The sequence below is a fragment of the Microtus ochrogaster genome, chromosome 7, assembly GCF_000317375.1.
Source record: "Microtus ochrogaster isolate Prairie Vole_2 chromosome 7, MicOch1.0, whole genome shotgun sequence".
NCBI classification, from domain to species: Eukaryota; Metazoa; Chordata; class Mammalia; order Rodentia; family Cricetidae; genus Microtus; species Microtus ochrogaster.
This window is the reverse complement of record NC_022014.1, coordinates 64522670-64534153: the sequence shown is the minus strand read 5'-3', so window position 1 is coordinate 64534153 and position 11484 is coordinate 64522670. Positions and strand designations below refer to the sequence as shown.

The 11484-nt window shown below is 46.3% G+C and overlaps 1 protein-coding gene across 1 annotated transcript; it reads right to left on the bottom strand.

Moving 5' to 3' along the window:
• Positions 1-10720: 10720 nt before the first annotated feature.
• On the bottom strand, positions 10721-11179 carry Ccdc182 (coiled-coil domain containing 182). Its single transcript, XM_005350509.1, has one exon. It carries the CDS (start codon positions 11177-11179, stop codon positions 10721-10723), a length of 459 nt encoding a protein of 152 aa, XP_005350566.1.
• Positions 11180-11484: the final 305 nt, after the last annotated feature.

Sequence of the window (11484 nt, the reverse complement as noted above, 5' to 3'; positions counted from 1 at the left end):
CCATCCATTGACAACTGTCTACCCATCCATTGACTGTACCCATCCATTGACTGTCTACCCATCTGTTGACTGTCTACACATCCATTGGCTCTCTACCCATCCATTGACTGTCTGTCCATCCATTGACAACTGTCTACCCATCCATTGACTGTACCCATCCATTGACTGTCTACCCATCTGTTGACTGTCTACCCATCTATTGACTGTCTACCCATCTGTTGACTGTCTACACATCCATTGACTGTCTACCCATCCACCAGTTCACCTGTCTAGACCTGACCTGCTGTCTTCTGTTCTGGACCCAGGTCAGCCTTTCACCTCACAGCTGCGACATTCCAAACCCTGACTCCAGCATCCCCAGGGACTGTTCCTGGTACCAGTCTGATTGTTATCTCATCAGTTCAGACTTCCTCAGCCCACTGCTGAGCTCGGCTGTAACCTCTTTAAAATTGTATTCATACTACAAACTGCACATATGTGTAACTGTAGATAAACTTCGTGTGTGGTGTGTGAAATGAGAGCTAATATTAACTCATTAACTAACTAAACTGAATTCAAGGATCCTACATTCACCTCAACCAGGTTACCTAAGTAGGCAGGATTATCCATCCAGCAAGTTACTGCCATTAGAGCTGCGGTGCCAGATGAATTTATTGTCTTTCAATTCTGACATTATAGGAAGACATAAACATGTCTGCGTTCCCAACATAGCACATTCATGACAATTGCCCAGACCACTCCCAAATTCCCAGGCTCAAGTAATCCTCCTGCCTCAGCTTCTCAGTAGCCAGGACCATGGATACAAGCCACCATGCGCAATCACAATTTACCATGTTAAACTGGACAACTGAGTGGCACTTGGTTCATGCACAGTACTATAAGATCACTACCCATATCCAGCCCCCAAATACCCAATTATTCCTGAATAAAGTCACATTTAGAAGTCTCTCCTCATTTCCCCTTCACACCTGCCAGCCCCTGGCAACCAACGACCATCTGTTTTCTGATCATTTCATATAAATGGAATATGTGACTTTTTATGTACAGCCTCTTGACATTGTTTTCAAAGATGTGTGTACATGTGCCTGCTGCATCACCAAAGGTGTAATATGTATCTCTCCTCATTCTTTTTACGGCTGGATAATATTCCTCGGTATGTGTGCCACAGCTGACTTCCCCGCTATCAGTGGATGAACATCCGGGACACTCCACTTGACTTAGGTGAATACAGCGATATATCATGTATGTGCAGGTGTCTGTTTGAATACCTACATTTGATTCCTTTGGATCAACTCCCCAGAAGAAAGTAGAATTGCTGGGCCATGTTAGAAGCCTATGCTTAACTTGTTTGAAGAGTCAAGTTTTCTGAATTTTTTTAAAAAAAATGGTTGAAGTGAAATTACTTTGTAGGGCAGCTTAGAGAAAATGTATATAGAGTGTTCTTCAGGCACAACCTCAATGAATGGTTTATATAACTTTCCTTTTGTTCTTTAATTCAATAACCATTTATTGAGCCCAGGATCAAAACTTATGTGAGATGCTATATAGATATATGGATATATAAGATATAAAATACCTATAAAACATATGTCTATATTTTATAGACATATAAATATGTCCCCAGGGCCTCTTCCAGCCTGTACTTATGATGCTTGCCTTCTTGCTCCTTGCCTGGTGTGTCCTTCACAAGCTGAAGACAAAAGACTCTCTCTTCCTCTCTCCCCTCACCAATTCCCCAGGAGGCTGCTGGCCTCATTGCTCCCACCTGAATCAGTTCAGACCACCTATTTCAGATCTGTCGGCTCTTATAAATGTAGCCACACACCCGCAAAGTGAGATAAAATGGCAGTGGGATTAGTGTGTGTGTGAGTGCCAATGCGTCCCTGTCTCCTTCCTCCCGCAAAGATGAATTCATTACAGCAAACACTTACAAAAGGGAGGATAAAAAATAAAATAAAATAAAGGGTCCAATTCTCCAGACATTCAATAACCAAATGTCACCCACATGGTAGGCAGTAAAATAAAAATATATGCTTAGCAGAGGCAATCTAAATACGATGTACATTTTGAAGTTGGAGAAGGGAGCAGTAGCATAAAAATAACACCCGGTGGCAAGTCCAGGAAAGAGGACGTTTGAAAGCGTAGCGTTTCTTTGGGCTGCCATTTCTCTAATATCACAGTGTCTCCAACGGTGAAGCAGGTCGGTTTTAATCTGACAGGAGTGCCTAGAATAATGAGGGTATGGGAATTCTCACCGCGGCTCCAATGGGACTTAGAGTCTGTCTCCCTGCCGCCTCCTCCCCACACTCCTGCCCATTCTGAACCCTATCTTGCCTCTCAAAGCTTACTCGTAGGCCTCATGCCTTCTGGCCTCCACAGCCTGCCCCTGAGGATGGGAAAATGAGTATTGCTCTTGTCATTTTATAGATCAGGAAGCAGAGAGCACAAAACTGACCTTAAACCTAGAACTATAAAGTCACTCATCCACCCGTTCACCTAAGAAGAAAAGTATCTTTTTTTCCTGCCTTAGAAACTATCATTTTCTACCCCCCCCCCCAAAAAAAAAACAAACCAAACAAAAGAAAATGCAAAGGATGGCCATGCCAGTGACGGCCCCGTGTGTCGAAGACCAGCTTCGATAGAGCTCATATATTCCAGGGTAGGAGCATGAGGAGCAGAATTATTAAGCAAAAGGAACAGAGATATAGGAGAAATAAGAGACAGAAACACAGAACAGCATTGGGAGGAAAATTCAGTAAATATTGAACCCCCTCGTTTATTTTCCACATGCTTATTTATTTCACTCCGAAAAGGAAGGGGGCAGGCAACAGACTTCACTAACATGCTATAAGAAGGAGACTTGAATTCTCCAACCTTGGAGGTGGAGCGGATCCACCTCTATACCCAAAATACAAATTAACCACACCCTAGGTCAGAATCGCTTGTTTGTAGCCAACTTTGAGAGAGCAAGAATAAGGTCAAACTCTCTGACCTCCAGTCAAGGTGAAACAGGCTCACAACTGTGGCCCTCACACTAGTGGAGAGGTGCAGACATAGGAACTGAGTTAAAATACTGCCACGTAACAAGCGGGGTGTGGCCTCACATGCCTGTAAGTCTAGTGCTGCCGGTAGGAGGATGGCTGGGGCTTGCTGGCTGCCAACCTACCTGGGAGACATAAGCTCCCGGTTCAGAGACTACCTTGATGGATTAAGGTGGAGAGATAGAGGAGGATGCCAACTGTCCTCCTGTGGCTTGCATGTGCTCATGTGCGCACACACACACACACACACACACACACACACACACACATTCAATAGCCCTCTGTAGCTCAGAGGAGTCCAAGTTAATGTTAGTTAAGGAAATAGAAACCACTTCTTTGGCATCAGTCAAAATATAACCACAAAAGTAAACTTAAGGATACATCATAAATATCAGAGTATGTTTTTAAAATTAAATGTTGTTTCTTTTGTTTAATTTTTTTGTTTTGAGACAAGGTCTCACACTATAGCCCACATAGTCCTGGAACTCATGGTCTAGCCTAGGCTAGCCTAAAATACTCAGTGATCCCCCGTGCCAACATCCCACTAGGTGGGATTGCAGAAGCGTCATCATGCCACTCCTTTCTTTCTTTCTTTCTTTCTTTCTTTCTTTCTTCCTTCCTTCCTTCCTTCCTTCCTTCCTTCTTTCCTTCCTTCCTTTCTAAGTGTTTTTTTTAGATTATTTATTTTATGTGTATGAGTGTGTTGCCTCTATGTATTTCACGACATGTGTGCCTGGTGCCTACAGAGGTCAGAGGAGGGCATCAGATTCTCTGGAGTGACAGATGGTTGTGAGCCACTCCATGGGTGCTGGGAACTGAGTCCCAAGAACCCTGCAGGTGCTCTAAACCATTTCCAGGTCTACAGTTTACGTGTTTGTTTAGATTATCTTCTGTAAGTCTTAGTTACGAATTTTATGCAGAAAACAGAAGTCCAAAATACTGTGTGTTTTATCTGTGGCCAAATGAGAGCCCTAGACTTGGGAGGCACGTTGTTCCTGTGGGGGAAAGGGTCCGGCTTCATGACTCCAAGCAAGTTACTTGACTTCTCTGGGTGTTCAACTCCCCAAAATACAGAGGGAGGAACCAGATGATTGATCTCGAAGCTGTTTTTCAGCTCTAAAATGTCTTAATTTCATCTCTGGAACAAAATTGTCAATGTCACTCAGGGAAAGCCCTTAAGCAAGTGGTTCTTCATGGAGCCTCAGTTCCCAATGCACTCCTATGAGACAACAATCTTAGAAGATAGCAAGCTCAACATCAGCCTTATGTCAGTCATGAGCTCTGTATGTAGCCCTGTGCTTTAACCTCCGCTCAATTAAAAAAAATGTATTTAGTGAGGATAAAAAATAGATGTCACACCACCTCCCACTCTCATCAGTAGATGGTGGCTGCCTGGAGATGAACCTGCATTTAGTTCAGGAGGAGAGTGTGCTGGGATCGACTAGTGATGTCTACCACAGGCATGGCTGCGGGCAGCTGGATGGGAATCGGCCATCTGGAGTGGCCACTCTCCGAGCTCTCTTCTAATTTGACCGTCCTCCTCTGTGCGTCCAGTACAGAAACAGATCTCAGAGTCACTGGTGACAGGGAGCAGAACTTGGTTTGTTCAACTGTTTTTATACCATCCATGACTGGGGTTTGAATGATCTGTCCCCTGACGCTACTGTATTTCAGAAATTGCTACCTTAGGCAAATTCTCCACTTTTCAAGTCATTTCCTGAGTCAGTCTTTTCAAGCCCCACATTAAATATTGATCTGCCCTGGAGAGATCTAACTTATTTAGTGGAGACATGGTTGACTCCCCAGAACTGTCAAACTCAGAAATGGGGCCATACCCCTCCTGAAGCAATAACCATCCGGGATACTGATAGACAAGGACACCACAACCAGCATCTCTGCTCCGAGTCTCAAGGACAAGCCTGGCCTCCCTGTCTCAAATGTTCAGATGCTTCATTGTATGAGCTCCTCTGAAGACCATTCCCAGGATGTGGCTGTCTGTATACCAAGGTGGCCCCCCTCTCTATGCAGGCCACACTGTTCATCTGATGGCCTGTGAGGACAAACCCCAGAAACCCTGCTGCTTGCTCCTAGTGTGCTGCTTCTGTGGCTGTTGCTACCAAGCTGACCTCACACTCTCAAACTATCCCTTGATCCCCCCTTCCTGGCCCGCTACCATAGATGGTTCTCATCCTCAGCCCTAGTCGGTTTGGCTGTGATGGTTGATTGACATCAGGTTGGCTGGCTCTGAAAGAAACCCTCTGCTTCATTTGCTCTTGTGAGGCAAAGGAGGAAAGGCCAAGGACAGAGACAGAGACCTACTCAACCTTCTACTGGCTTAAGAAAGGTTCCCGTGCTCCCTTCCAGCCAGCCCAGCACATGGGGTGACCTGGAAAATCCAGGGTCCCGTGTGACCTTTCTCTCACCATGACCCTTCTACCTCCCCACACAGAAGCACATGCTTCTATTTCCTGCACTCTGGACCATCCCATCATTGCTGGGGTACAGCCAACAAGAGTCCTCAAGACAGGAAACACAGACTCTCTTCCTGGGTTGGCAAGCCAAACAGTACTTTACAAGTTTTAGTGAACTTTCTTGCCATAAAGTTACATACACTCCATGTAACTTTACCCAGGGAGCCTAGAAAGCAGAGTCCTTATCCTGGTAAGGGAAATAAGGAAGTTGAGGTTCCAAGGCTGTAACCACCAACAATGCGGGGGGTCGGGGGGGGGGAGGCATTGATTCAAATGAAAGAAATTTAAAATTCAGTTCCCTGAATCTATCATGGTCCAAATGCTCAGTAGCCACAAACAGCTAGTGGTGACCATGTTGACAGCACAGAATCATTGAGCATTGATGTCACTGTGGAAAGTTCTATGGGGCCATGCCCTGAGGGCCCCAAGCTGAGTAGGAACTGAGTAGCAGGTAGTGTTTGTCTATCCTGACCCTCTCTGCTGTGGAGCCAGAAGGGAGAGGTTTGGTGAGGCAGACAACATCAAAAAACATTCCCACAGTGATACCTTCTGAAGACACAAGAGAGGAAGACCTTCTGAGGGTTACCCGCTTCACTGACCTGCTGTCCACACCGGGGGCCACCCAGTCATGATGCTGTCATATCACCTGGAAGGGAGACCTGGGGAGCATCTCCTCTTGATATTTCTGTCCCCTGGGTTCCTGGAGAAGGGGACAGGAGCACATACTTGGACAATGAGTGTCTTAGAACACCTCCAAGACCTTGAGACTTCTTGGAAGTGGTGGAAGTCGCTCAAGGTAATTAGTTATAAAAAATTTTTGTGTGTTTCTTGCTTTTAAGACAGAGTCTCATTATGTATCCCAAGTTGTCTGCAAGCATGCCAGGTAGTGTAGCTCAAGGTTGGCCTTGAACCCTCGATGTTCCTCTCAACTCAGCTGTCTGAATTTCTGGGATTACAAGCGTGCACCATCATACCCAGGGTGTAGGGTGCTGGCGATCGAACCCAAGGCTCCACACACGTTTCCTGGCTGCATTCCTTTTCCTGGCCTTCCAGCTCACTGCAGATGGACATGCCAGGGTCTCCCTGAACTACTGAGAGAAATGAAGTGATATTTGAAGTGACTGTAGCCTCTGACTGTGGGGAATGCTTGGGAAGGAACATAGCTCATAGGACACCTTTGAGGAGTCTGCTATTGGCAAGAAACCCTTCTTATATTGTGTCTCCTGTTGGCCCTAGAACCTCAGAGAGTGAGCGGTCAGATTGCATTATTCACAGTCGGGAGAGAGGCAGAAAGCTGTCCCTTCAACAAAAACAGAAACAAACAAACAAAAACCATAAGTGTAGCACAGGCTAGCCTTGAATTCCCTATGTAGCTGAGGATGACCTTGAACTCTCCAGTGTTGGCATTACAGGGGTATGCCGCTATACCAGAGAGCAAACTCAGGACTTCATGTATGCTCACTAAATATTCCACCGACTGGACTACATCCCTGTCTCAAGCTGTCACTTCTTGGCTCCTTCATCTTCCAGGGGTCTTCTCTCCTCCAGGAGCGGGTCTCATCTATGAAGTGTGATTTAATCAGGAGCCCCAGGTATTCAAAGGTCCAAAGTTACATGGAGAAGGCCTCTCTCTGAATACCCTGAGCTGTGGAGAAAAACCTAGAGTGGGAAAGGAAATGAAGGGAAGCAGGGCTTTCCTGCAGCGGGACAAGCAGCGTGACCTCCGCTGCTCCAAACTGCACAGAGGGTCGCCAGCCAGCACAAGCTCCCAAACTCTGTTTCCTGCCCCACCCTCCTAGGATTCATCCTAGCCTCACCTGGATCCTCCCAAGCTCCCACATCAGATGCAAGGTGACCAACTGTCCCTGCCTGCTCAGCACCCAGAGCTTAGCCTGTGGGATTTGCAGTTTTAAAATAGGACAGTCCCAGTTAAATGAGGACATTTGGTCACCCTGGGTGGTGACGGCATCTCTGAGAGTGTTTGCCTATTTTAGGACTAAGGGGCTGTAGTATTTCCCTAGCATCCTGTGAGATCTCAAGACTCTGACTTCCAGAGTGATACCTAGGCCTGAGGCAGATATGGTTAGAGCAAGACAGTGGGTCTCAGTACCCATAGCACGAAGATGGACCTCTGCATCTATTCCAGTTCCCAGACCTGGGTTTCCACTCCTCTCAGTCACAGGGCAGCTCCCACACCCCTTCTCCAAAGGGGTGGAAGAAGAGCAAAGGCGGCAAGTTCTGTGGTGTCACCAGGGACTCCTGGACACATTACTTTCCTGTGCCTAAGTTTCTTCATCTGCCATGGGACTTATGGTGCCAGATTCACAACATCACAACAGGAGCATCACTGACTCTGCTGTGACTCCCTGGGTCACACTCTCAGGTTCCAGGATACGCTAGAAGAACTTTAAAAACTAAGTAAAGGGCTGGAGAGATGGCTCAGCGGTTAAGAGCATTGCCCGCTCTTCCAAAGGTCCTGAGTTCAATTCCCAGCAACCACATGGTGGCTCACAACCATCTGTAATGAGGTCTGGTACCCTCTTCTGGCCTTCAGGCATACACACAGAAAGAATATTGTATACATAATAAATAAATAAATATTAAAAAAGGGGGGGGGCTGGAGAGATGGCTCAGCAGTTAAGAGCATTGCCTGCTCTTCCAAAGGTCCTGAGTTCAATTCCCAGCAACCACATGGTGGCTCACAACCATCTGCAATGAGGTCTGCAATGAGGCCCTCTTCTGGCCTGCAGGAATACAGGCAGACAGAACACTGTATACATAATGAGTAAATGAATAAATATTTAAAAAAAAAACTAAGTAAAGCTGCCATCCTCGTGGCCACTGTTTAGCACTGTGGGAGAGGAATTTAACAGCAAAGACCCAGAAGACAGAGTCAAGGGGAGGCTCAAGGCTTCCAGCTGGTCTCTGGTGCATTTGTATGCATGATGCTTAATTTTCTCAGCGACAATGTGTGGTAGCAAAGGTCAAGTTATACTGACCAGGTCAGCTCCTCTGAGTATTAGTGTCCAGGGTTTTTATTGGTGGCTTATCTCTTGGGCAGAAAGCAAATGGCTAGCCTTAGCTCCACAGTCTGTAGCTCCCTTAGGGGTCAAACCGATACAGCAGGATCCAGAACCCTGACCATACATCACAATGTTAACATAAACCATCTGGTGAAGACAGAGGCCCCAGAGAAGAAGCAAAGGTAGTCTGTCAGACAGCTATTGCAAGAGCTCCGAGGCTAGTTCCCCTGAATTTTTTAAATGTGAAAGTTTTTTTAAAAAATGTCCTCATCCAAGATCAGCTGAGGCTTTAGAGCCCAAAAGTGTGGTAACACCCAATACCACTTTTGTTTCTTATACAGGAGTGGGGTCTGCTTCACAAAGTCACCTGTATGTTGTCACAACTGCTACCCTACAGGATCAGATGGTTCCACTTGAATCCTCTTCCTCGTGGAGGAATTACGGGACTCTTTCACAATGGGAGGATATATATTCAGGTAACACGCTTGGCCTCTCTCACTAATCCCACTCAGAGAAAGGGAAGGACACCCAGCCTCGTGAGTTTGGAGACTGGGCCGTGCCCACCCAGCACACACTACTTCTGTTCTCCCAAGCTGTCTCTGCACACAGATCATTCCACATGTCCACAGATGCAGCCCTTTGAGGAGAGCCCCCCCCCGCCCTCAGTTGTCCACCTCTACCTGCACTCTGTCTGGAGATGACATCAGGTTTAGGGATGAGGTTTCAGCTGTGGCTGACAGATCTTAAACCACAATCTCAAGCAAGTTATCAGCTCTAAAGGTGATTTTAAATGCCATATTCTGTAGGTCTTTGAAAGGTTTGAAGAATACCTATTCATCTGAAATATATCTCTATACATCTAGAAAACCTAACTAACATAACTACGAGTTTGACTATTATAGATAACTATTAATCCATAATTTTAATTATAAATTACATTTTTAAATGAGTTATATAAACATAATAGCTTAAACAAGAGTAAAAATACACACATAACAAAATTGACCTTAAAATTTGTATCAATAAATCAAAGTTCATACCAATGTATTCCCTTTTTATCTTTAGAAAGACTTTGACTGTGACCATTAAACATTTATAATCAACCTCTTTTAAATAAAAATAAACATTTATAAATAATCACTTTGGGAATTTGGGTGTTGTTTTCTCCAAACTGCTTCCTTCTGTTTGTTGGACAAAGTATTTTTAGGGTTCATGGAGACCTTTCAGGGGATTTTGTTCCATCAAACCATATTAGCCTGGACTAGAGAGACCTCCAGGGCCCTCAGGCTGATGTTTGGCAGCATTTGGGAGGGACCAGTGACTGCTAATGGCTCCTGTCACACATGTGGTTGTCCCAGTACCCCAGAAGGGACTAGCCCCAAAACAGTCTGATCGGTTCAGGGGTTTGTGAGGCTGCAAGATATTAAATGAACAAAATGGCCTGGACTTGGAGCACTAGTCCCCCGTGAACACAGAGAAAAGGCAGGGGGTAGGGGTCTGCCACCTGCAGTCAGTTCTGTCCTGCCCTCAGGGACAGGGGTACAGTGTTTCATAGATGACCACACACCCTAGCAACCCTGCTCCTGTCAAATGCAGGCGTCAGATTCACTGCTCAGTGTGCCATCTTCTAGGGAAAAGAGGTGGACAGCCATCCAGCCAGGCGAGCAGTCAGAAATTACAGCGTGCAGCCATCTGGGGACCATTTCAGCATGTGGGCAGTCCCCCTCACTGAGCCGCTGGCCTGTCTCCGTGTAGACCACACATTGACCGGTCTCAGTAAACCAATTGTTAAGGGATAAATCACAGAAGTCTGGAGTCATTAAAAGAAAGGTAAATCTGTTCAACACAACCAGTTTTAAGAATATACAGGGAGGGAAATGCTACAAGCAACTGTACCATTACAAACAAGAAACAGAGGTGAAGGTTACAGGTCTGACTTAGTGTTTGGGCCTCCTTCCCAGAGGAGGAGGGATAAACGGAACGCCACTCAAAAACCATATTGAGGTCTCTTTTTTTTTTTTTTTTTTTGCCTCCGCGTGATGTTATTTTGGTAGCAGGAAAGCAATAAAAATGGAGAAAGGGGAATAAATGGGGATTTAAGTTTGGTCCTTCCATTGAAAAAAGAAAAAACAAAAGAAAAAAAAAAGAAACAATCATCCAGTTGCCGGCCAACATGCGCAGGCCTTCAGTCGGCCTGGCTCTTCCTGGTGACTCGCAGCGGATCATGGCTCCTGACCAGCATCTTCTCCAGCCGCTCGCAATGCTCACGAAGCTGCTTCTCCCGGGGCAGAAGGAAGGTGAGCACCTTGTTGCGAACGATGCCACGGTCCTCCTCCTCCCTGAGTCGCTGCTTCACTCGCGCAGCCTGCTCTTCCTGCTGTGCCAGGACGCTGTTCATCTCGCAGAAGGCTTCCTCCAGGTACCCGATGGCCTGCAGAGCCTCCTTCTTGAAGTCCTCCAGCTCCCTTTGCACCACGACCACTTTCTGCCGCAAGATCTCCAAGTCGGCGGGCAGAGGGAGGCAGGAGGGCCATGACTGAGACAGGGAGAGGTCCCCGGACTGGAGCCCACTCTCCACCATCTTCTTGCCCTGTAAGGTATTCACCTTCATAAGAAAGGACCCCATCTGATGGAGGGCTTCCATCATCTCCTCCGACGGAGAGAAACCAAGATGCCTAGTAAGTTATCTGGGGGCTAGAGGCGCTATCATCTGGAGTAGTTAGACACATCTCATTGTGACATCAAGGCCCTTCAGCCAATCAGACGGAAGGCCCCTGTTCACTACTTTGCATATTGCAGCTTCCTCTGTTGGCAGCCTACAGATTTGCATGTGCTTCCCAAGTCTCCTGAGGCCAGGCTTAATGTTGTTTTCTCTCCCTTTCAGAATAAGAGCCCACGCGTTCTTCTATCCCCACTGGGCAAGTTTTCTCCCAGAGAGTGGACAAAACT

What these genes read in the sequence shown, in the direction of transcription:
- Ccdc182 (XM_005350509.1), bottom strand. Translation starts at nt 11,179, where the DNA reads ATGGAAGCCCTCCATCAGATGGGGTCCTTTCTTATGAAGGTGAATACC.